The sequence below is a fragment of the Myxocyprinus asiaticus genome, chromosome 8, assembly GCF_019703515.2.
Source record: "Myxocyprinus asiaticus isolate MX2 ecotype Aquarium Trade chromosome 8, UBuf_Myxa_2, whole genome shotgun sequence".
NCBI lineage: Eukaryota > Metazoa > Chordata > Actinopteri > Cypriniformes > Catostomidae > Myxocyprinus > Myxocyprinus asiaticus.
Window position 1 is genome coordinate 51,220,765 of NC_059351.1, and position 26,843 is coordinate 51,247,607.

The window sequence follows — 26,843 nt, forward strand, 5'->3', positions numbered from 1 at the left end:
ACGAGGGGGACCTACACAATATTAGACAATAAATGTTGTGGCTGATTTAAAGTCAGATTTACGTGATAAACTTGGTCTAACATACTTGACATGTAACCCTTCCATAGCTTTGATACTTTATTGATTTGCCTGTCAGAACATGAAAAAATGAACATGAGAACCAAAAGCAGGAGTTAAAATCACAATAATGTTGGTTGAGATAATACAAAACCAGGAATTCAGTGTTTTAAAACCCTTTTTTAGTTCTCAAATACACCTGAAAAAAAACCCTATCCAATCAATGAACAACACATTTTTCTTAATAAATAACCATTCATTGATTCATTCGAGAGTGATGAAATAATTCAGTAATAACAATCAGACAGAATTGCACATGAATGGAAAGTTGATACTGAATGAGGCACTGAGGATGCGTCTCTCTGCTTTAGACAACAAAAACAAACAGATTTCCCACAATTCCCAGCTGCAACAGGATTGATTTGGTCTCCAGTACCTTCCGGGTACGAACTGGTAGGAGAGTGTTTGTACGTCACAGGAGACCTCCACGTTTAATGAGCCCAGAAAAGTGCGTTCTGATTGGGGAAGGAGGTGGGTGGAGCATGAGGTGCCACTGGAGGAATCCAGTTTCAGAGGTATAAAAACAGCACCTTGAGTCGGTCCACTTCCTCCTTGTTACCCACTGACCTAACTTCCTGCTCCGAGATGGGGCCGGAGCAGGTCACCGTGATGGTAGGTGTGGCCAAGAAGCCTGATTGGCCAGGAGGAGCTGTCCGTCATCACCTCTTCTGCTCCCAGATCTCAGGCATGTTTAAGTCCAAACGCTCCAGAGAGCGCAAAGCCTGCACGTTCTCAGAGTAAAACGCCACATCCACCATCACCAACCTGCACAAAGAGAAAACAAAAAAAAATCAAGAGTTGACGGGACTCACGGGAGAAAGTCCGAAAGAAATATCCCGGTCACATTTCACTTCAAAATCAAAAGAAAGAAATAAGATATTATATTTTGCATTAAAGGGATAGTTCACCCAAAAATGAAAATTCTCTCATCATTTACTCACTCTCATGCCATCCCAGATGTGCATGACTTACTTTCTTCTGCAGAACACAAATTAAGATTTTTAAAAGAATATTTCAGCTCTTTAGGTCCATACAATGCAAGTGAATGGTGACCAGAACTATTAAGCTCCAAAATCCACATAAAGGCAGCATAAAAGTAATCCATTAATCCATGTTTTCTGAAGCGATATGATAAGTGTGTGTGAGAAACAGATCAATATTTAAGTAATTTTTCCTTCACTTTCTCCTTTCGTTTTTGCCGATTCACATTCTTCGTGCATATCGCCCCCTACTGGGCAGGGAGGAGAATTTATGACAAAAAATTACTTACATTTTGACCTGTTTCTCACCCACACTTATCATATCGTGTCTGAACAAATTGATTACTTTTAAGCTCCCTTTATGTGGATTTTGGAGCTTCAAAGTTCTCGCCACCATTCACTTTCATTGTATGGACTTACAGAGCGGAAATATTCATCTAAAAATTTTAATTTGTGTTCAGCAGAAGAAAGTCACACACGTCTGGGATGGCATGAGGGTGAGTAAATGATGAGAGAATTTTCATTGTTGGGTGAACTATCCCTTTAAGGACTGAAACAACATATCGGGTCAGTAAAAATATATACAGTCTGCAAAGTCAAAAGGTTAAGGGAAAATGTTTTATGGTCAGAGAAGTGTTGGGAATTAAGAGAAGACAAATTCAAAGAAACAAAATGACAACCCTTTTTATAATAAATGAGACAAATATATGAAAAAATATATAAAATGGTAACTGGTCATTCGCTGGTTGAGGGCATCTCATTCAACCTGTCCATGTTGACATGTGCCTAAATTGGCAAGCTTCTACCAAGTGACAGATGAATTTGCGCCAAAATACTGTAGAGTTTAATTGGCTTTTCTCCTCCCTTTAAAAAGTTGTTAACTCAGAATAATTTAGCAAACACATAGCAACAGCCTGACAACCACCCACAACACCCTGGCAACTGCATAGCAACACAATGAAAAATCACTCAGAACAAGTTTGCAACTGCATAATAACACCCCTGGCAAGCACTCAAAACACCCTAGCAACCGTATAGCAACACATGACATTTTTGGGTGTACTATCCCTTTAAGGTACACTGACAAATAAGGTTGTCTAAGAAGATAAAAATTGTTTATATAAAAACTAGTTTAAAATACACATTTCAAGTTTATAGAAATGTAATTTTGTCTATGTTGGTTTCATAAGTAAAAAAAAAAAAAAAAGCATGCATTTTTATTATGCATCAAAAAAAGATTTAAAGACTTTAAAAATGTCATGTGGTGTAACCACAAAGTAAACGGTACTTAAATACTTTCTTTGCACACTGAATATATGAGAGTGTACGCAACATAATCATTCAATTCAAAGTCTTCAAACACATTTTTCAAGGTAAAAAATAATTATAATAATTATATATATATATATATATATATATATATATATATATATATATATATATATATATATATATATATATATTTATTTTTTTAATAAATATCCATGTTTTCTCTGGGTTACACCATTTGACCTGAAAAATATCTCAAAAATAGATATTTTTAAAACGATGAGGGTCTAAATGGGTCTGCTCTACTTTGTGTGTTTTTTTTTTTTTTTGTAACATGAAAACAGAATAGCTACTTGCACATTGGTTTCACCACCTGACTGCCAAAGTTTTTCATAGGTTAAATTCTATTTTAAAACGGTTTCACGGCTTTAAAAAAACCACGTCATTTTTTACTTTAAGCCCCAGAAAAAAACAAAATCAAAAGACTTTAAACTCAGAAATGGAAAACATGTTCGTCATAGTAGAGGAGTATTCATATTTTGCGTGAATTACATTTTTAATGTATTTTGGAATAACTCAATAGGTCCAAAGACAAAAAAATGAACCCTTAAATAAGCATAAAGACAGCACAACAAATACTACCGTGATGTATACCTGTATAAATAAATGACAATTATATAATAGTAAATATTGTACTATTTTTTTGATTGCATTACAGTTATGACAATGAAACTTTTGGCATTACAGTACTGAAAATGTTGGGGGCTTTATTTTCTTTACGCAAAATATATGTTTCTAATTTCTTTTGATTTTGGGGAAAAAATATAACCTGGTCACATTCTTGACAATTTTTTTGAGATTCACCCAAACAGAGTAAGAAAGTGTCAATGATTTGTGTGTGTGTGTGTGTGTGTGTGTGTGTGTGTGGAGAAAAACTCACCCATATTGGGGTCCGCCATCATTAATAACTCCCAGTCGCGCCAACTGTCTCTTCAAATGCAGCTTGAAACTGGCACTTATCCGTAAGAACAGCATCTACACACACACACACACACACACAATGAATCTCATGAGTGTGGAGTGGTTGGTTCACTCACAGCAGGTATTATGTGTGACGTCTCACCTGTGTCTGCTCCTCTGGTAAGAGTTCATTAATGGCCTCGTGCATCTTGGCCATCTGTTTACACACGTTACGCAAACACGCTGACGGCATCGGAGCCTTCACCTCATACTGCAGAGAGAAAACACTGTTCAGTTGACCAAGAGTCATGCAAGTTATAAACCGTTCACCTCGGACATCAGCTTTAATAAACCACAATTATCAAACCCAAAAGATCAGGTCACTGCGCTCCATTCAAAGTCAGATGTGAGATATTCCTAACTGATATCCCAGGACTTCCAACCATGAAGGAGTTCTGGTGCCTTTGAGGTACTACAAAACGGCAACACTACCTTTGCTTTCCAAGTGTTCAACTATCAGAATCTTGCAATGCACTGCTAGCATTTATTTTGCAGGTGTAGAATTGTCAGTAGAGAAGATCATTCATTTAAAAGAAGTTTTCAAACATATTTTTCAAGTTCAAAATATTTTTTAATTATCATGAATTTTTGTGTCACGAATATCAATACGTTTTCGGAGTTTTCCATTTGACCGGAACAAAATGTGCCCTTTCCAAAAAAAATTACAATTTGAAATGTCAAAAAAAAAAATTTTTTTCTATTTTTTTATTCAAACACAGGTCACAGAAAACCGGTTTTACAAACATCAGGGTTCCCGATCCTTTTGATCAAGGAATTTCCATTATTTATCCATGCGTTTGGGATTTTTAAAAACCACAAAGTGTAATTCCTAGCCGATGAAATATTTTAGAGCCGAGTATAACTAGAAAAATTCATATCCACTAGCCAAATTCCATGACTTCTGAAGATTTTATTAATTGACATGATTAATTGTCAAAAAAATAATTGTGATTATGATGATTAATTGTCTGTTTTAGGGGTTTTACAATTAATTGTAATACTTTATATACCTTTAAAAAAAAAAATAAATAAATAAATATATATATATATATATATATATATATATATATATATATATATATATATATATATATATATATATATATTTTTTTTTTTTTTAATATTTAACTGTGACTCACTTAATAAAATAGGGATATATAATTTCATTTAAGGCTTTAAAAACTTATGAATGAACATGAAAAATAATATTTTAAATACTGAAATATATCCAAATCCTTAAAATATTTTTTTGGTCAACTTTAGTCTTGGTCCATTTTACAATTACATTTGTTTTTGGAAACCAGCCAACCTGAATATCATTTACGTTATGTAATGTTATATGTTAGTGTTATATTATAGGATTAGTTCACCCAAAAATGAAAATTCAGTCATTGTTTACTCACCCCTGTGTTGTTATATCCCTATTTGACTTTCTTTCTTTTTCTGAACATGACGGGAGAAATTGTGAAATAAATGTTGTGCTCAGTGATGTCATACAATGGCAGTTTATGGTGATCACCTCTTCAAGCTTCAAAAGAACACGAAAGTATAATTCAAAAGTCTAATAAATTATTCCATGAGACTCATGATTGTTATGAAAGCATACGATAAGATTTGATGAGAAACAAACTGAAATCTAAAGTATTATTTAGTGAAAATGTTGACCGACCGTTACTCTGCGCATTTATGAGACTGCATGAGAGCTGCAATTCACGCAGCCTCCCGCTCGCGACATGGGGCGTTCAAGCGAAAACTATTTTTTTTTATCTAAAAACAAGTCCATCACAGCGATAGAAACAACAAAACACAACACAGCTGCACACAAACCAGAGAACCAAACTTACTAAATATGTCTGATAAGTTTGTAGTCAGAGAATAGATGCATTTCTATGCCCAGCCTTATTTGTTTGAAACAGAGTACTCAATCAAACTGAGAGAGATAGAGGAAGCGGGAATGTTTAGTCTCCGTTCTGAACTGCTGAGCATTTGAGACAGACCTCCGACTGAAGAGATCGATACCTCTGCAAAAACATTTGGTAGGTGCAACATTCTCGGTCAAAATCATGTCGATTTTAACCGGCTAGTTTATTGATGCTGCAGGCTACAATAAACTGATATGAGAACGTTTTTGGACCGGTGTCAGTTCACAGCGTGCGGCGGGGCTGCACGGCGCAAATCGCACAATGCCCAAATTAGAAACCAAGCGATTGACAGAATGTATTGTCCCTCGTCAAGGCTGGTTAGGACTAAAACTCTGATTAACACAGAAAATATACCTTTTATCGTGTCGTTTACAGTCAGGTTAGGACACTGTCACTGCCTTCAACCTCCTCTGACTATCTCTCTCAGTTTGATTGAATATTCTGTTTCAAACAAATGAGGCTGGGCACAGAAATGCATCTGTTCTACGACTACAAACTCTTCAGACATGTTTAGTAAGTTCGGTTCTTTGGTTTGTGTGCAGCTGTGTTGTTTCTATCACTGTGTTGGACCTGTTTTTAGATAAACAAAACGTGTTTTCTCTTGAACGCCCCATGTTGCGAGGGGGTTGCAAATTGTTTCTTTATAGCGACCATGAGGAGGTTACCCCATGTGACTCTACCCTCCCTAGCAACCGGGCCAATTTGGTTGCTTAGGAGTCCTGGCTGGAGTCACTCAGCACGCCCTGGATTCGAACTAGCGAACTCCAGGGGTGATAGCCAGCGTCTTTTTCCACTGAGCTACCCAGGCCCCCACCTTTATGAAGCTTGAAGAGGTGGTCACCATAAACTGCTATTGTATGACATCACTCAGCACAAAGTTGTTTCCACAATTATTCCCTTTGTGTTAAGAAAAAGAAAGAAAGTCAAATAGGGATATAACAACACAGGGGTGAGTAAACAATGACTGAATTTTCATTTTGGGTGAACTACCCTTTCAGTAGGCAATAGCAAAATATATCTGCTCTAAATTCTTCACTTTCACACACTTTATTTTTAATCTTTCAGATTCTACTGTATGTGTCTATTCTTTCATCTCCTTAGCAATGGAGAAAGCGGACATCCAACTAAATGGCATTCTATTGCACTTGAAAATGAAAATGTCCTGAATTGACTGGAATGCAGGTAATTAGTTTCCAACTAATAAATGACTTTTAGCTACTTTTACAGTTATTTTAAAGTAAATCTCAGAGATACGTTCCAGAGATTTGTGACTATTCAATGTACTCAAATGTGGACGCCTACCTTAGAAAGCGCTTTCTCAAACAAACTGTCCATGATGGCTACAAGTTTAGCAGTGATCTCTGCGATGTGATCATTATAGTCCTGAAGACACGAGAGGAGAGAACCACGTTTCATGTTAGTGTCACAGACATTAGTCTGTAGTGTTGATGGAGGTGTATGTTTGCGTGTTTACCTTAGTGATGTGGTCAAAGTGTCGCAGTATGCTGTACTGTTTGGGAAGCAGTCTGGTCTCAAAGTGCGCTCGGATCACAGGGATGTAGTGAACGACCAGCTGTAGACAGCGAGACGCCAGAGCTGAGGAGATCACAAAGAAAGAAACGCATTCTTATTTGGGACGTAAATGACAAGTAAATGAGTAAATAACGACAACATTTTCTTTTTTGTCTGAACTATCCCTTGAATCGTGAGGTTTCTCACCCAGGTTTCTTGTCGTGATGGTTTTCAGTCCCACCACCTGCAGAGCTCCCGCCCCCAACACCAGCTGACAGCTCCGAGAGTTGAAGTGCTGTAATCACAGAAACAAAAAACAACCTGTCAATCGAGAGATGTCACATTGCAGTTAAGGATGAAGTGAATGTCAGATCTCCACACGCACAAACACACACCTTGAGCAGGTCAGCGAGGCGTGTGAGGATGTCTGTGGTGATGGAGGGAATGTCATTCACACACTGACAATATTCCAGAAACATCCGAATCAAGAGCAGCACCGTCCTATCAGAGGGCAGAGTCAAAGGGGAAAGGTCAAACAGGGACAAAAGTTCCCATGATGATTTTGCTTATGAAAGCCTACCCGACAACAGCGTACTTCTGCCCATCAACACACAGGAAGTCACTGGGCTTCCTGTCCTCAGAGCCTGAGAGAAACAAAACAGTTAAATTAAGCCTTTTTTAATAAACTGTAACATTGTGTACTAACCAGACAAGACAGAGTAAAGTGACAGCCGACAGAATTGCAAGCTACCGTATGCCATTCTGACTATCACTTGGTTTCTATTTCTGCAGTGTCAGGCCAGGTAGCCCTGCCCACTGTGAACACTCATTGGTCCAAAATCCAGTTTCTCTTTACTGCACATTAAACTTTAAATATGTTCTGATGGCTGTGATTATGCCGTGTCACACAGTTTTATCACGTTCAGCGTGGACTAAGGCTGTCCAATTAAAATGTGAAATTCTAATATTCGTTGACTTTAAGATAAAAATGCACATTGAAATGCTAAAATGGTGCATTTGAATTTTGGATATGTGTCAAGTACTTAGAATGACTTAGTGATGACTCCGTTCGGACTGATCACATTCTTGCGCTTAAAAAAGCTTGACACAGCGCAACTGATACAGTCTAAAGGCCTAGGTATACTTAGTTTTTGCGTGTTCACGATCGTCTCACGCCTGGTCGACCGCGTTGCCTTTGTGAGTATACTCTTCTGACCACGAGCGAATACGAATGTGTTTGACGCATACCCACTTCTTTGTGGTCAGGACACGCGGACTGGCTTATGACGACATTTGCATCATGCGTACTATGCGCTCCGCAACGCGAAGTATAACGTGAAGTATCAAGACATTTTTTTAAAGTCTTTTTAAAATAGTTTTTAAAGTTCTTTTTAACTTGAAAATGCATCGAAACATGGCGCAGCGGTCAAAAATGTCCACCTAGTGCATGTTAACATAGAAAAACAATGGATGGACGCCAAAAAACGTTTTTGGTGTCATATAGTTCTTTGTTTTTTCAGCATCTCGCAGCATAAACAATGCGTGTTAAAACGCTGTTGTTAATTCCATTAACTGTAATGAATGAAAAACACTTATTCTACTGAAGTGCTTCTTTTTTACTTAAAGCTTAAGTATGTAATTTCTGCGCCACCAGACAAAATGGCAAAAATAAACGTCATTTTCAAAACAGCTTTCTGAATACGCTCCCACCTGCCATTGGTCAAACAAAGAGATAACCAATGTCGTGAGTTGGGGGCGGGGCTGAGTAAAGTTGATGGGACGGGTCTAAGTGGGTCGCTCAAAACAAACCGAGCAATTTTCATAGCACCACAGAGACACAGTGCTTACAGTTTCGAGAAAATTATCCTATAAATGGCTTACGGTTGTCTCTGCATATTAAGCCGGGATAGGAGAACGTATTTTAACATAGAAAAGTTACATACTTCAGCTTTAAGATTTAAGAATATGAACTTGCTAAATCTTGATTTTTTTCTTTTATGCACTTTAGCCTAAAATGGAATGCACTATTGATAACAGACAGGTGTATTCTGTGCAATAATAAACAAAAAGTCCTGTTTGGTTTATATGCATTCGCTGCACCCTCTTGTGGACGTAGAAAACAACATCAATTTAAAAATCTAGTGACCACTGATGTCACATTTTTGGTAATATTTAAGTGAAAAATGAAACATTTGTTTCTCAGCCCTAGTGTTGACAGACGAATTGCTTGTCACTGGAATCTTATTGCATCACATCTGATTAGGACACTTTTTATTAATCAACGCCGGTTACTTGCCTGTGGATTTGCGTTCAGGCAGAGTGATGCGTCCATCAGAGATGGAGTCAACCAGATCCTGAAACTCAGCAGGAACCTCCGCCTGCTTCCACCTCTCATTATCCAACAGCAGACTGCATACACACACACACACACACAGTGAATTAGTGCGTACATGTATTACATATCTAAACCATACATTGCTCACTATACTGTATGAGTTGTTTGTTTGTTTATTTAGTTTTAATGCCATGTCAGCAACTAGGCTATTCACATGGCAAACAAAGGTTCGTCAATACATACTTGCAATATTAGAAAAGACCTATACTGTACGAGTGCATGTGTGTGTTTATCTCGCATCAGTCTCTACCTGAGTTTAGTCTTGCGCTCTTCATGGAATCGCTGTACAAAGCGGTTTGCCTGACTCTGTAGCGCCCCCCTCAGGCTCACACTGCGTCTGCCACACAGCTCTTCAGTTTCTCTGGCGAAAGACTCGACTGCCTGACTCAAACACACAAACTCAGACGAACTCAAACGTTCCAGAGAGCCGTCCTACACACAGACAGACACAAGACTACATGGAATATTTGTACTAGAATTCATTTTTCACACCGCAGGACTATGTTTTGATGCTACTTATCCATAGAGGCAGAGGCAAACTATGTCATGTTTAAAGGAATTTGCTGTTTTAGTGGATTTGAAAGCTTGAATGACTATGAGTTGATAAACTGATCAATCTGGTCCCTTAACTTGTGAGAGCACAGGTGTGTCAATAACTGAAGACTGCGCATGCGTGTGTGTGTGTGTACCTTGGCTCGAGTCATGAGCACTTTGACGCAGCGGTCATGACTGACGTCTGACGCCGTGTACAGCAGCTCTTGGATGTTATTGGCCACTCGACCCAACTCAAGATCAGATGGCATCACATCCTCACTACTGCCAGAGAGATACATGAGATATGAATGGGTAAAATGCTTTCACTGTTGGTATAATATGTCTATAAATGTGATATTTATTCACAATACTACACAGAGGATCTTAAAACTGGTCATATATAAAAGAAAAATGGAAGGGTTAATCTCACAAAACGCGTCAAGACTTCTCCAGGTCATATTTGACCCCAAAATCAAAAATCCTGTTTTTAAGGACCTTTAAGACTTTTTCCACTTGTGACATTATTTTCATTCAAACTAAGGGCTAATTTTCCCCACAAATGCTCAATACTGTTATGCAAAACAAGCTGAATTCTCATTACTGTTTTGCAAAAAAGAATATTTACATTTAAAAGAAAATTTTGATGTTGGTTTGACAAAGCCTTGTCAGAACTTACAGCAACTTAAAACCTTTAAGCAGATCAAAGTCTTTTTGTGGGTTTGTTTACATTTGAATTTTGACAATTGGATTTTGAATTAATGAGCATTCCGTTGGCCCATTTGAACATTCCGTCAATAGAAGACTGAGATTGTTCAGATTTTTGATTGTCTGCTGTATGAAAACTGTAAGTCCGATCAGTTATAAAAGGCATAGCAAACTATTCCTGAACAGTCTGAAGGTCTGTGCCAAGTTTGGTGGATGAAGCTTGAAAGCTTAAGTTAGTGTTTAAGATTTTGGTCTCTGTTTTTTGAAAAATTTGGAAAAAACCCAAAACCATGTTTGTAGAATAACTGTATGGCTTCGTCAAGGTGGAAAATGGTCAAGAAAAATGAAATTCCGACTGTTTTATGTGCACGAAACCTTATGTAACCATATAAGCAGCAGACTTAATATAAGGCAACAAAACCCCTTTAAGGCTTACACCAAGCTAACTCACATTGCAGCAGTGCTCCCTATGGGCAGTGAGGAGGTAGTATTAGAGTTGTGTTCCCTGCTAGAGGATGATTCAGTCGTCATGGAGGCCGAGTCACTCCCGCAGGCCTCTAAACGCGTCTGCGCTTTCAACTGCGCGTGTGCTGCCGTGCTGTTGCGTTGTTCCACTTCATTTAATGCGTCACTGATGAAAAGCCCCTCGTGAGTGAGATATGCAAGCTCCGCCTCTCCTGAATGAAGAGCGGAGCCTCCTGACTCCTCCTCCTCTTCATCCTCATTGGCCCTGCCATCAGAATGATTCGTTGCCGAGGCAACATCAGCCAATCGACTCCTCAGGCTGCTGTCGAGCACTTCCAACACCACATTTCGGATGACGCTGAGTGTGGCCTACAATAAGCGCAAAAACACACAAGTGCGCACAAACTCATGATCCAAGTGCAAACAAACTCATGATCTTAAAGCTCGCAAAAACAGCTCAGCAGTGACCGCCAATCTCCATGAAGCACTGTGAATGACGCAATCGAATCGGGCTCCCCACGCTCTCAAATTACTTATACATTTGTATACATCTTAATATTTTGCAATAAAATTCAAATATATTGCTTCTTTACTTTTAATCAACAACTTTATATCAATAATTTTATATATATTTCTAACGTTTTTATTCGATTATGTCATTCACGATGCTTCTTAGGATTGTAGTTCTTTCCATTCATTAGCATGTTGCTAAGCTAACAGCGTGACACTCCAATAAACATAAAAATACATAGCACACAAATGTTCGGTAAAAAAATGAATTTTTACTAGATTGAACTATTTATTAAATCAATACTTTTTGGAGTACATTGCAATGCATTATTGGATTGTCTTAACCACAACAAATACACGCAAAGCTATCTTAGAATTTGGCCAAAACGTCTTATTTTTTTAGAACAGCCTTCACACCTTAAAATGCTGTCTAGGTAAAGAGCTCTTGGAGAGCTGATGTCTTGAAAATATTGTGAAATGAAACAACTGAACTGGAGTGCTGAATTGCATTGGTTGACAGTTCAGTAGTGTGTATTGTGCTGTAGTTTTGTTTGTTTTTTGGTTGAGATTAGTTTGGAAATGTAATTTTGTTACCTTGATTCTCTTGAGGAACAGGATGAAATGTTCAAAGATGTCTTTCAAAAGATCAAACCACTGCTGAAGCGTCATCAAACGCATATGCTCGTGCAATCTGAGTCACACACATACACACACACAGTGAGCTGTGATAATACAGTACTGTGATAATCAGCGCTATTATTATCATCATTGATAATGATGTTGATTGTACATGAACTTACTTGATAGTGTCTGGATCAATCTCACTGATCTGGGACACAGACTTCAAAACACACTGACAGAAAAAAAACGACAAACATCACACCATGAAACGTTGTTTAGATTTTTTTTCTTCTTCTTCAAATTTTTAACTGTCTTGCCCTTGTGCTCGCTTTTGTGCAAGATTCTGTCCCCCCACAGAATCGTATCCCCTTAGGACCCCAAGCTGTTTGTAATGCCTGATCAGAAGTGTCTGTCACATCTTCCTGTTGTAGCTGTTCACGTAAATACAGGCATAATTATACGATAATTCAATGTGCATAATATATTCATATAGTTTGTTAGGATATTACATTATATGCTGTATGTTTCACTTCTAGTTCCTTAAAAAATAATAAACGTATACCCTTTGACAACTGGACATGATAATAAAGAAAATATGGTAACAACATTTAGCATGAAATTCAAAATTTGATGTGATTATGTGAAGAAACTCACAATGAATATGTTAGCTTAGCAGGCTAACTGATTAGCATAATAACTGGAGGGAACACATGATGGAATGTTAGCTTAGCAGGCTAATCAGTTATCCATTCTGAGTAAACTATAAAGACTGTTGTGCGTGAAAATCCCAGGAGATCAGCAGTTACAGAAATACTCAAACCAGCCCATCTGGCACCAACAATCATGCCACGGTCCAAATCACTGAGATCACATTTTTTCCCCATTCTGATGGTTGATGTGAACATTAACTGAAGCTCCTGACCCGTATCTGCATGATTTTATACAATGCACTGCTGCCACACGATTGGCTGACTACATAATCGCATGGATGATTGTTGGTGCCAGATGGGCTGGTTTGAGTATTTCTGTAACTGCTGATCTCCTGGAATTTTCACACACAACAGTCTCTAGAATTTACTCCGAATGGTGCCAAAAACAAAAAACAACCAGTGTGCGGCAGTTCTGTGGATGGAAACACCTTGTTGATGAGAGAGGTCAACAGAGAATGGCCAGACTGGTTCATACTGACAAAGTCTACGGTAACTCAGATAACCGCTCTATTTATATATATATATATATATATTGCATTGCGGTAATGAGAAATGACCCTTTGCTAAGCCCCGCCTTAAAAGCGCTTCTGACCATTCCTGTTTTAGCAACTGTTGCCCTGCTGCCATTACTCTGACACGCGTTTGCTATTTTCCAATGACAGCCTATGGGAGTAATGTGTGTTTGAGTACTTTTAAGCAGGATTTTATAAAAATAATAAAAAAAGATGTAAAGAACGTTGTTGCCGAGTCATTTGCAATAGTGGCACGAGTTACCTGCAGTGTTTTTCTTTCTTTAAAAAAATAAATAAAAATACTTTAAATATATCTGGAGAAGAGCATGTCAAAAGCCCTCATTCCCAAATGAACACATAACATCTGCAACAACACCTACATTTGCTCCAAGGTAAATTAAAGCTAACTGAATAACTGAATGTTAATTTATTTTCAGGAAGGGCATCCGACCTAAAACCTGTGCCAAGTCAAATATGCGGATCATGGATGGTCCGCTGTGGCGACCCCTACTGGGGGCAGCCGAAAGAAGAAGAAGAGGAAAGAGAACTGAATGTTAATTTATTTATGTATTGATTCAAGTCATAGTAAAAGCGATAGTAAATAAACAGTTCACAGCATCAAAATGAGTGTTATGAGACGTTAGAAACAGCTCTGTTCACTTACGCTAATGTTATTAGGTGTGTAATCACTATTAAATGAAGTTTCTCTCTTTACAAGTGACTGTAATAATCGTTTGGCTTGATTAGATTTGTTTATTTTTATTTTTTTGGAGTAAAATAGGGCCCAAGACATTTTCTTGACAGTTTTCGTGAGAATCACCCTCTTGCATGATACTGCATTTCCTTCCCCTGCCCCAGTTCTGGCCCCTACTGTCCCTGATTGGTGTGCTGTACCTGCCGTACAACGTTCTTGGCTGCGTGGATCATCTCTTCACTGTAGATATCCAGGAAATCAAGTTTCCTCTGTCTCAACAAACCAAAGACCAGAGACTGCAAACGATCCTATAATAAAAACACATCATCACAGAAACTCCCAACTGAAGAACTCAAATCAACCGTCACCTGATATCAGACAAATCACAGCACATCATGTGCACAGCACATGCAAATTAAAACTTCAACCATAATACATGTTGCTAAGATTTTATTCTTGATTATATTTTCAATTTACATTCATTAATTTGTCTGTTTTCAGATAAATAGTTTCCAAATCAGTTTGATCTCATGCATAGGCTATTAATGTAATTTGTGGTTCTGTGTTTTCATAAAGGAAATACATAAATCAGTGTTGAGAAAACATTCGTTTGGTTCATCAGTGTGAATTAGGACATGAAACGAACGTCTCTTGCTCAAAAAAAGGCCAACCTTTCCTGACGCTGTAGCTGGTTTTGAGACCTGTATGAGAAAACCTCACACTGTAAACCTCAAACCAACACACACACCTACATTCAACAAAAACATAACCTGATTTACATCACACATTCACATGACCTGATTTACTGTGCTCGCAACATAATTTCGCACCTGGAAACAGATGCTGCGGTCTGCTTGTTAGTAAACCTTGTGGTGTCACAATGAGAATCCCTTATTTCATGACAGGTTTAATTTATTTGTACACTGTTTCACACTTCCCTTTGAAACAACATGACATTGAAACCATCTGCGCCAAACCCAGATGGCCAAGAGAACTGAATAACGCACCTTAGTTTTCAGATGACAAATGTCTTTAAAGGAATAGTTCACCTAAACAAGAAAATTAAGTCTTTGTTTACTCACCCTCAAGTCTTACAGGTTTGTAAAGACAGAACTTTCCTTTTTGGGTGAACTATCCCTTTAACATTCTTGTATAAAAACTGTCTGACCTTCTCCAGGACCCGAATGTCCTCCTCAAAGGGTCGATAGAGATCACTCTGAGCATATGTGGAGAAATCAGCCACCATCATCTTATCGATTAATCTCTCCATCTCACAGAGCTGAGAACCCAAATGTCTGCAGAGAGAAAGAATTAAGAAGAATGAACAGCGATAATCTCGAAAACAAAACTGTATTCAGTTATGTGTCCTGTTTATTTATTTCCTAGTATACATGCGCTTGAGTGTGTGTTTGCTCACCTGAAGCTGTGAATTCCCTGCAGTTCCTGCTGCAGTACTTCTTTGGTGGTGGCGATGAGCTCTAGCGCCCCCACGAACTCTGAGGTGGAGAGCAGTAACTGCACCGTGGGCTGCGTTTGGTGCACCGCAGCCATCAGCTTGAGTTTATTGTGCAGTTTAATACAGTTATTATGGGTCAGAGCGTCCCGCAGGGCCCGTAATGGTCCTCGACACATCACCCGGTCGATGGCGGCCGTGCGGGACCGAAGCTTCGCCACGGCATTGGCCGTCTCTCTCATCTGGTCCTGGAGCTCGTGCTGAGACGACATGGCGTGGAAAAACGCCTCGGAGCGAAGAGAGATCTGTCGAGCGATACTCACCTCCACCACGTCCAGGTAATGACTTAACTACAAAGAGAGAGAAAGAAGTGATTACATTTTAACAGTTTTGTTTAGTGGCTAGTGAACAATATGAGATGTTCTGACGATAATGACAAACAAGCACCTTTTCCTGCAGTAACCGTGATGATGCAACATCTCGGCTGTTCTTCCCTCCGGCGACGCTAAAGTGAGACCATGGCAACACGGCATTAAAAGTGGCCGGGTCATTTAGCACAAACTCAGGCCTCATGAAGATCTGAGAGACAGACAGACATGTGTGTAAACTTACGTGGCTCTATAGTCTCTAGAGTCGCTTTTGTATAAAAATTATACCGGCGATGAAGCCAGTGCCCAGCTAACAATTTTTGGTTCCCAGAATGTTCTGGGAACGTTAGTTTATGGTTCCAAAAAGAAGAACCTAAAGAGAGTGTTCCTAGAACGTTAGGAATTGGTTGCCAAAAACCCCAAAAACAAACGAGGACCAAATGCTAACTTTAGGGGAACGTTCTGTGTTTGCTGGGTACTCAGTTGGGGGATCTGTGAACCTCCAGGAGTCTCCATCATGTCGAGAGCCAAACAAGGATGTTACAATATAGCCTGCTAACAAACAATCGAAGCCCATCGCGGTCTTTATTTTGTTATTTAACCTGCGCATAAACGTATTCCATTCTGATCTTTGTTTACATTACAAAATAACCTGCCCGCAAACAATCAAAGCCTATCGTGATCTTTGTTTACGTTGCTAAATAACCTGCACATAAAAATAGTCTATTGCGATCTTTGTTTACGTTACAATATAACCTGCTCAAAAACAATCAAAGCCCATCGCAACCTTTGTTTATGTTGCTATATAACCTGTGCATAAACATAGTCTATTGCGATCTTTGTTTATATTACAATATAACCTGCCTGCAAACAAAGAGTACCGAAATAAGTAAGTATATTTCAAGCTTGTTTACAGATAAAAGTCCAGCGTTATGTATCAAATCTTCGTTTTTCTGGTTATTCATGGGATTTTGGTAGCACAACAAACTGAATCTATAACATATTTTAACATCCAAATTTAATTTAATTCAGTGTCTTATTGCTTAATGTACCAGACAGCCATTTAAATGTATAACCAGTTAAATTCATAACTATCAATTTACACATGACATTTTTTAATAAAATCTTTTTATTTTAATAAATATTGCTTTCATGCGGAGCATCAATGGAAAACGGAGCATCAAAGATGAATTATATTTGCTCCTTTGAATAAGCTTCAGCTCTTACCTTGGGCACCTGCTCCAGTTCAGCTCTGGCTTTATCTACAAGACAAATGTGTGGCAAACATGCATTTATATTCCCCAAATAAACAACACTTTCACAACACACCACACAGAAAGATTCATATGATTTCCTCCAAAGATTTAGCCCTGCTTGTGTTTGTCTGCAGCTACAGTGATAATTTGCAATGAATGTTTATTAAAAGTCTGGTTATTTGTACCATGATTATTTGTGATGGTGGGGACCGTCAGATCGTCTTTATTCAGACAAGCATTCTTACAGCGCTCGTGAATCTTCTCCCTCTGAAACACACAAACACAGTCAGACGGGTGCGAGTTTGTGACGGCAGTTTCTACAACATTTCAAACACACAGATCTGCCTTTCCAACTCTGCTACACAGAACAGACTGCCTGGCAACTGACAAAAGAACCTTTAATCACAGAAATGAAAGGAAAGGTAAAGAGTTCTTCAGAAATAGTTAACAAACCATGAACAGTGGAAAGGATCTGTCTCGTAACCTTTAGAAAACCACAGAGACAAAATAATTGACATAATCTGGAGTTGAGCCTATGTTCTCATGAGAGTGAGAGATAAAAATGAGAAATAATATTTCTGCTGCTTAAGAACTCACATTAAACAAAACCAGACACTCAATCTGTTTTGTACACAGTTAGCTTACAGACAACTCAGTCCAAACGTAGCGTTTCCTCTCTCTCCGTGTGTGTGTGAATAATTCATATGATGTGTCACCTGAGCTGTGTCCTGCAGGTATGAGCTGAAGTGTTCTCGGCTGATGTTGGGCAGGTAGAATGAAGGCATGACGTCAGTCTCGGTGAAGTCCAGGCCCCACGTCTTAGTGAAGAAGTCTGACTCTCTCTTGGCCAGTCTGGGGTCGTTCAGGGCCGCGGGGAGATTCACTTTAGAGTTATACACAGTCCAGCGATGCTGGTCGGCCACAACGGATGGGCCATCACAGAGGCCATGCCTATCACCTATACAGAAGGTATTGGGGAGATATAGTTTACAATAGCAAATAACAGCTAAATATATATATTTTAATCCAAATAAAAACTACTGCTCTTAGAGGAACTTGTGCTATCTGACCGGTGGGCTCCTTGGGGCAGACATCCGGTAGGGAATGCGGTGTTCGGAAGTGTCTGGAGGCTGCAGGCAGGTCCCTGGGCTTCCGGAAGTGCCCATCGCTGGTGACTCCTCCTCCTCCACTGGACCGAGGGACCGGAGATGAGCCCTGACTGGAGGACATCACTGCAGATCCCTCACACTGAGAAAGAAGAAAGCACATCAACTCAACAGATGCATCAGAACACACAATGACTTCCTGACAGCACCTGTCTTTAGGGATAAGTGAGCTGATTCCTCCACGTTTTAATTAAAAATGTTCACAGAAGTCTAAATATGGCATTTTTATGCATTAAAATGTAGTAAAAATGTATATATGCAAATATCGCCATTTACTACTACGTATTGTTATATTGATGCTTAAATATTCTCTCTTGTGTTCATTTAGTGAAAAATTGTGCAGAACATATGCCTTGATTATTCTTAACTAGGCTACATTTTGAACAGATTTTACTTTTTGCATTAATAATTTTAATCTACTTGGCTATAATGGTAATTCCTATATATATATACACACACACACACAGTTGTGCTCAAAACTTTGCATACCCTTGGAGAATTGGTAATATATGTTCCATTTTTAAAGAAAACATGAGTGAGCAGGCAAAACACATTTCTTTTATTTCTTATGAGATTCATATTCAACTATAGGTTATAACAGAATGGCACAATCATAAAACAAAACATGGCAACAATGAAGAAAATGAAATGACCCCTGTTCAAAAGTCTGCATACCCTTAGTTCTGAATACTGTGTATTGCCCCCTTTAGCATCAATGACAGCGTGCAGTCTTTTGTAATAGTTGTCTATGAGGCCCCAAATTCTTGCAGGTGGTATAGCTGTACATTCGTCTTGGCAAAATGCCTCCAGGTCATGCAAAGTCTTTTGGTCGTCTTGCATGAACCGCACGTTTGAGATCTCCCCAGAGTGGCTCGATGATATTAAGGACAGGAGACTGTGATGGCCACTCCAGAACCTCCAGAACTTGGCCTTGTGCTTAGGGTCATTGTCGTGCTGGAAAGTCCAAGAGCGTCCCATGCACAGCTTTCGTGCAGAAGAATGCAAATTGTCTGTCAGTATTTTCTGATAACATGCTGCATTCATCTTGCCATCAATTTTCACAAGATTCCCTGTGCCTTTAGAGCTCACACCCCCCCAAAACATCAGTGAGCCACCACCATGCTTCACAGTGGGAATGGTATTCTTTTCACTATAGGCCTTGTTGACCCCTCTCCAAACATAGCGCTTATGGTTGTGACCATAAAGCTCTATTTTGGTCTCGTCACTCCAAATTACAGTGTGCCAGAAGCTGTGAGGTGTGTCAAGGTGTTGTCGGGCATATTGTAACCGGGCTTTTTTGTGGCATTGGCAGAGTAAAGGCTTCTTTCTGGCAACTCGACCATGCAGCTCATTTTTGTTCAAGTATCGTCGTATTGTGCTCCTTGAAACAACCACACCGTCTTTTTCCAGAGCAGCCTGTATTCCTCCTGAGGTTATCTGTGGGTTTTTCTTTGTTTCCCAAACAATTCTTCTGGCAGTTGTGTCTGAAATCTTTCTTGGTCTACCTGACCTTGGCTTGGTATCAAGAGATCCCCGATTTTTCCACTTCTTAATAAGTGATTGAACAGTATTGACTGGCATTTTCAAGGCTTTGGATATCTTTTTATATCCTTTTCCATCTTTATAAAGTTTCATTACCTTGTTACGCAGGTCTTTTGACAGTTCTTTTCTGCTCCCCATGGCTCAGTATCTAGCCTGCTCAGCGCATCCACGTGAGAGCTAACAAACTCATTGACTATTTATACACAGACACTAATTGCAATTTAAAAAGCCACAGGTGTGGGAAATTAAACTTTAATTGCCATTTAAACCTGTGTGTGTCACCTTGTGTGTCTGTAACAAGGCCAAACATTCAAGGGTATGTAAACTTTTGATCAGGGCCATTTGGGTGATTTCTGTTATCATTATGATTTAAAAAGGAGCCAAACAACTATGTGATAATAAATGGCTTCATATGATCACTATCCTTAAATAAAAGACAGGTTTTTTGCATGATCAGTCATATTTTCAAAATCAATGCCAACATTTCACAATTTCTGCCAGGGTGTGCAAACTTTTGAGCACAACTGTATTTATATTTTAGCTGTATTATTGCCCAGCCCTAACCAGAACATTCATGGCCATCCGGACACTCATGCCATCACAGATTGAATGACTTTCTTTCTTTTGCAGAACACAAATGAAGATTTTTAGAAGAATATTTAATCTCTGTAGGTCCATACAATGCAAGTGAATGGGGACCAGAACTTTGAAGCTCCAAAAGCACATAAGTCTGCATAAAAGAAAATCCATACGACTCCAGTGGTTTAATCCATGTCTTCAGAAGAGATATGTTAGGTGTGGGTGTGAAACAAATCAATATTTAAGTCCTTTTTTTACTATAAATCTACACTTTCACTTTCTTCTTTTTTGTTTTCGGTGGTTCGCATTCTTCATGCATATCACCACCTACTGGGCAAGGAGGAGAATTTACAGTAACTGATAAACGTTGTTCTCAGACTCAGAGTTTGCGTTTATTTAGACAACCTAATTCTTCCTTATTGAACTGTTGGGAAAAAAAAATAACAACAATATTCAATATCGTGAGAACAAAATGGCACAGCTCTAATTAACACAAAAACGTTTTAACAGCAAACATTTTGAGTCTACATGGCAACAATTAGGTTGAAAAGATGGTTACCCTGATATTCCTATTGAAATCTATATTGATATGGTCAAGCTTAGATATTTTTAACTACATAGCTCAGTCCAGATAAAACACACAATGGCATCCTGACAGCACAGAAGGTATATGTCTTTAAGCAAAAAGTGAGCTAGATTTCTCCAAAGCCAAAGTCTGATTGGTTTAGTATTCTTGTCAAAATGGAAAATGTTTAAAGATGAGGAAAAAACAACTTAGAACTCAAAATTCCCCGATATCGCATATCATTATGTTATCGGTCTAATCAGCAAAACATAAAACGGTGAGTCATAACAGTGTTTCCCTTTAATTACCTAGACTGTGGCGGCTCATTATGAACCGAAAATATTTTTACACTTCTCATAATAACATAAAAGATCTCTAACGTTGTGTTTTGCACCATTACTTCAGCAAAGCATCTCTCACTCCCACAAACCCTGTCTCATTTAACAAGATTTGTGAGATTTTTGCCCAACCGGAAAAGCAAACTGATTAAAACGTCAATAACAAAAAAATAACCAGCTATATTTGTGATAGCCTAGGCCTGTGTCACTTATTAGAAAATTCATACTCTTATTCTGCTGTTGAAAATAATCCAGAGCACGTCATTTTATAATTCGCTAGTGATCTAGTAACAGCTGCGGCCTGTTTGATTGACAGGCGGCGTATGTGTGTGTGCTGAACATGCGTGTGTGTGAAAATGCTCGTGCTAATGCGCACCTGAACGGTCAAACACATTTCAAAATTCCGCCAAAATGCCCGTATAGGTGAGGTATTCATGTAAACACAGAGAGTGAAGTCTACAATTAACGTAAACAGCGGATTTGTATTAAAATGTCAGACTTGTAAGTCTAAATGTAAGACCTGCTGCTGTCAAGTGTGTCATTATAATAATCATGGGTAACTTTAGCAGCTTTCAAAAGTATTAATGTATTATAATCATACAGTGGAGACCAGTAGTAGTTTTATGTTGCAGTTCATTCTGAATGTTTTCTTGAATACTTGATACTTCTGTTAAATTTTTTTAAAGCTGTTAAAAAAGCACTGAATTATTTTTTATCTATTTCTATTCATTGCTGTTTTTTATTGTTATTTTATTACTGACTGTTTACTGGTCTTGAATAATTACTTAAGAACATGAAACCATTCTTCCATAATTAACAAATTGGTTTGTGTTATTATTGGTTGTGGTTTTAAAGCTGGTATTGAGAATCAACAAATTTCACTACCGACTACTGAAATGTTGGTACTGTGATAATGTATAGCCTTTACTGTACATGGTAGATCTTGTTGCAATAACATGATGAAAAAGTAGATCTCATTCCATAGAAGTGTGAGCACCCCTGCTGTAAATGATGGCAATGGAGGCTTTTCTTTATTTGACTACCATACGTAACATAAAATAATTAACATATGAGAAAAGCCTCCTCCCCTACCCAGTGCAGTTTACATTTCTGTCGCAGAGAACTGAGTTTGATTGCATAGGTACACTATTAGGTTGACCATCGGTCATAATTTTAGAAAAATATACAACATAAACTTTGACATGTTACTTGAGCATGTACAGTTGAAGTCAGAAATTTACAACTCAGAAGTCATTAAAACTCTTTTAACCACTCCACAGATTTAATATAAGCAAACTATAGTTTTGGCGAGTCGTTTAGGACATCTACTTTGTGCATGACACGAGTAATTTTTCCAACAATTGTTTACAGACTGATTGTTTCACTTTTCATTGACTATATCACAATTCCAGTGAGTCAGAAGTTTACATACACTAAGTTGACTGTGCCTTTAAGCAGCTTGGAAAATTCCAGAAAATGATGTCAAGCCTTTAGACAGCCAATTAGCTTTTGATAGGTGGTGTACTGAATTGGAGGTGTACCTGTGGATGTATTTTAAGGCTTACCTTCAAACTCAGTGCCTCTTTGTTTGACATCATGGAAAAATCTAAAGAAATCAGCTAAGACCTCAGAAAAACAAAAATAACATTGTGGACCTCCACAAGTCTGGTTCATCCTTGGGAGCAATTTCCAAACACCTGAAGGTACCACGTTCATCTGTACAAACAATAGTACGCAAGTATAAACACCATGGGACCACGCAGCCATCATACCGCTCAGGAAGGAGATGCATTCTGTCTCCTAGAGATGAACGTAGTTTGGTACAAAAAGTGCAAATCAATCCCAGAACAACAGCAAAGGACCTTGTGAAGATGCTGGAGGAAACAGGTAGACAAGTATCTATATCCACAGTAAAACGAGTCCTATATCAAAATAACCTGAAAGATTGCTCAGCAAGGAAGAAGCCACTGCTCCAAAACTGCCATAAAAAAGCCAGACTACAATTTGCAAGTGCACATGGGGACAAAGACCTTACTTTCTGGAGAAATGTCCTCTGGTCTGATGAAGTCTGATGAACTTTTTGGCCATAATGACCACTGTTATGTTTGGAGGAAAAAGGGTGAGACTTGCAAGCGAAGAACACCATCCCAACCGTGAAGCATGGGGGCGTCAGCATCATGTTGTGGGGGTGCTTTGCTGCAGGAGGGACTGGTGCACTTCACAAAATAGATGGCATCATGAGGAAGGAAAATTATGTGGATATATTGAAGCAACATCTCAAAACATCAGCCAGGAATTTAAAGCTCCGTCGCAAATGGGTCTTCCAAATGGACAATGACCCCAAGCATACCTCCAAAGTTGTGGCAAAATGGCTTAAGCACAACAAAGTCAAGGTATTGTAGTGGCCATCACAAAGTCCTGACCTCAATCTGATAGACAATCTGTGGGCAGAACAGAAAAGGCATGTGCGGCAAAGGAGACCTACAAACCTGACTCAGTTACACCAGTTCTGTCTGGAGGAATGGGACAAAATTCCAGCATCTTATTGTGAGAAGCTTGTGGAAGGATACCCAAAATGTTTGACCCAAGTTAAACAATTTAAAGGCAATGCTACCAAATACTAACAAAATGTATGTAAACTTCTGACCCACTGGGAATGTGATGAAAGATATATTAAAGCTGAAATAAATCATTCTCTCTACTATTATTCTGACATTTCACATTCTTAAAATAAAGTAGTGATCCTAACTGACCTAAGACAGGGAATGTTTTCCATGATTAAATGTCAGGAATTGTGAAAAACTGAGTTTAAATGTATTTGGCTAAGGTGTATGTAAACTTCTGACTTCTGCTGTAACTTAAATGTCCTTTTTTCTCTCCGGACAAGTAACTTTTTTACTTGGACAAGTGACAAGTGAATGACCAATTTACTTGTCGGAGGACAAGCACATGACAATGCATAATTTCGAGCCCTGCAACCAGTGTGTTTATGATTAAATTACTACTAGAGCACAAAATTGTTTACAAGAGCACAAAGTTCTTCATTTTAAATGTATAATGTGTGACAATAATAAAGATTTTCTTCTTTTTTTCTTCATAGATCTAGCCTCTTAATTTCGCTCTCAAAATGCACCAGATTGATGCATTTAACTTTAAAATGAACAACATTTTCTTACAGGGGACCATGCTCCAGTACACACATACAGGGTTGTGTTTAAACCCAGCAGCTGTGTGTGAACTGATCTAGATCATGATCACACATCACAGCACTTTGAGATGTTTCACCTGCACAGAGCTGCACATAACACAATCAACTCTAGTTTTTACACCCAAGTGTAAAACAAGTCCACAAGATGACAGCTGAAGTGCCTGACCCTGGATCAGTTTTTGGTTCAGGTAGGATTCAGATCCAGGACAAGTGTTCAGGTAACTCTAAAGAACTGTACTGGCTGCAAACATGTCTGCATGTCAGATGAAATGAACGACACTCAGCGCTTTCTAATAATTCACAATGAGAATCGAAAGCGCTGAGGTTTCACTTCTAAACGCTTGCGGTTTGGCGTCAACTGCTGCCAAGACAGAGTGCAGGAAAATCTTTCCAAATCACCAGATGCACACACTCTATAAACCTGCAGTATTACACACACACATCTTTGACCACTTCATTTCTATTCCTTATGATTTCAGGGTGAGGATTTTTACAAATCATGTTGTTATTGCAAGGGAGGATTTCCATCTGTATATCAGGTACCAGTAAAGCAATACAAACAATACATTTCAATGTAGTTTTACTTCACAGAAATTACAGATTTATGCTGTTTTAAAGATGTAGGAGTATTTACACATAATAATTCATAGTAATCCGTGATGAGATTTTCTGTGTGAAGAGTAAAATAACCCATGACATATTTAGATAACGCCATCTGACTCGCTTTAAATCAACATCTTATACAACCTTTTGAGTGCATATAGGTGTTAATTTCTGCGGTAATTCAAGCAGTTTGATGTGCTGAGAGCTGCTGAGTTTGTTATTGTGTTTTATCCGTCCTGCTGCTGTTAGCCTGTGTGCTAATAATCAAAACATTCACTTCAGCGCCATTAAAGCTCGTCATACACACGTGAACGCTGCAGTGTGTGTGATGTTAAATACCTGATATATGAATGAAAGCAGCTCCTGGTGTTCATTATATCATCATCCCGACAGAAGAGTTCGAGATCTCACCGGCCACCGGCCCACAACACACCGCGCGCCACACACACACTTCCGGTTTACACTCCGCGACACGCGTCAGCACACACCACACACCACACAGATCAGTCTTTCTTTCTTTCTTTTGTTTCTTCCTTTCCTTCTTTTTTGTTTGTTTGTTTGCATCTTTTCTTTTTTCTTTCTCTTTCATTTCTTTCTTTCTGTCTTTCGTTTGTTTCTTTCTTCCGTACATTTCTTTCCTTCTTTTTTTGTTTGTTTGCTTCTTTTTCTTTCGTGTCTTTTTCTTTCTCTCTTTTTTGTTTCTTTCTGTCTTTTCAGTTCTTTCTCTTTAATTTCTTTCGTTTCTTTCTGTCTTTCATTTGTTTCTTTGTCTTTAGTTTGTTTCTTTCTTCCATTCATTTGTTTGTTTTTTCTTTCCTTGTTTTTTGTTTGTTTGCTTCTTTCTTTCGCTCTTTCTCTTTCACTTCTTTTTTCTCTTTCGTGTCTTTTTTCTCTCTTTCGTTTGTTTCTTTCTCTTTCGTTTGTTTCTTTCTTTCTCTTTCATGTTTCTTTCTCTTTTGTTTGTTTCTTTCTCTTTCGTTTGTTTGTTTCTTTCTCTTTCGTTTGTTTGTTTCTTTCTCTTTCGTGTCTTTTTTCTTTCTCTTTCGTTTGTTTCTTTCTCTTTCGTTTGTTTCTTTTGTTTGTTTCTTTCTCTTTCGTTTGTTTCTTTCTCTTTCGTTTGTTTGTTTGTTTCTTTCTCTTTCGTTTGTTTGTTTCTCTTTCGTTTGTTTTTCTCTTTTGTTTGTTTGCTTTTTCTTTCTCGTTTGTTTGTTTCTCTTTCGTTTGTTTCTTTCGTCTTTCAGTTCTGTTCTCTTTAATTTCTTTCGTTTCTTTCTGTCTTTCATTTGTTTCTTTGTCTTTAGTTTGTTTCTTCCATTCATTTGTTTGTTTTTTCTTTCCTTGTTTTTTGTTTGTTTGCTTCTTTCTTTCTTTCGCTCTTTCTCTTTCACTTCTTTTTTCTCTTTCGTGTCTTTTTTCTCTCTTTCGTTTGTTTCTTTCTCTTTCATTTGTTTCTTTCTCTTTCGTTTGTTTGTTTCTCTTTCGTTTGTTTCTTTCTTTCTCTTTTGTTTGTTTCTCTTTCGTTTGTTTGTTTCTCTTTCGTTTGTTTGTTTCTTTCTCTTTCGTGTCTTTTTTCTTTCTCTTTTGTTTGTTTCTTTCTTTCTTAATGTCTTTTTTCTTTCTGTCTTTCGTTTGTTTCTTTCTTCTTTTGTTTCTTCCTTTCCTTTTTTGTTTGTTTGTTTGCATCTTTTCTTTTTTTTCTCTTTCATTTCTTTCTGTCTTTCGTTTGTTTCTTTCTTCCGTACGTTTCTTTCCTTCTTTTTTTTGTTTGTTTGCTTTTTTCTTTCGTGTCTTTTTCTTTC

General features: G+C 38.2%; 1 protein-coding gene across 4 annotated transcripts; it reads right to left on the bottom strand.

Moving 5' to 3' along the window:
* On the bottom strand, window positions 1–26,024 carry vps54 (VPS54 subunit of GARP complex). 4 transcript variants are annotated; one of them, XM_051705197.1, is made up of 23 exons: window positions 25,384–26,023; window positions 18,114–18,291; window positions 17,760–18,001; window positions 17,229–17,310; window positions 17,015–17,049; window positions 15,867–15,998; window positions 15,384–15,769; window positions 15,135–15,261; window positions 14,167–14,274; window positions 12,230–12,282; window positions 12,024–12,120; window positions 10,906–11,288; window positions 9,905–10,028; window positions 9,466–9,647; window positions 9,117–9,229; window positions 7,401–7,464; window positions 7,216–7,321; window positions 7,028–7,115; window positions 6,783–6,904; window positions 6,611–6,691; window positions 3,490–3,597; window positions 3,307–3,401; window positions 1–882 (listed from the first exon to the last, which is right to left on the bottom strand). In XM_051705197.1, exons 2-23 carry the CDS (start codon window positions 18,271–18,273, stop codon window positions 777–779), a joined length of 2,994 nt encoding a protein of 997 aa, XP_051561157.1. In that variant the 5' UTR covers window positions 18,274–18,291; window positions 25,384–26,023; the 3' UTR covers window positions 1–776. The 4 variants fall into 4 exon arrangements, with proteins under 4 accessions (XP_051561157.1, XP_051561156.1, XP_051561158.1 ...); XM_051705196.1 differs by having other exon boundaries at window positions 9,905–10,031; window positions 25,384–26,021; XM_051705198.1 differs by lacking the exon at window positions 6,611–6,691 and having other exon boundaries at window positions 9,905–10,031; window positions 25,384–26,024.
* Between the last annotated feature and the right edge of the window lie 819 nt (window positions 26,025–26,843).

What these genes read in the sequence shown, in the direction of transcription:
- vps54 (XM_051705196.1), bottom strand. Translation starts at nt 18,273, where the DNA reads ATGTCCTCCAGTCAGGGCTCATCTCCGGTCCCTCGGTCCAGTGGAGGA. An exon ending in AACTGGAGCAGGTGCCCAAG is followed by an intron (nt 15,999 to 17,014) that starts GTAAGAGCTGAA and finishes TCTGTCTCTCAG; the next exon opens with ATCTTCATGAGGCCTGAGTT. An exon ending in ATAGGGAGCACTGCTGCAAT is followed by an intron (nt 10,032 to 10,905) that starts GTGAGTTAGCTT and finishes TCTCTCTGGCAG; the next exon opens with TAGTGAGGATGTGATGCCAT.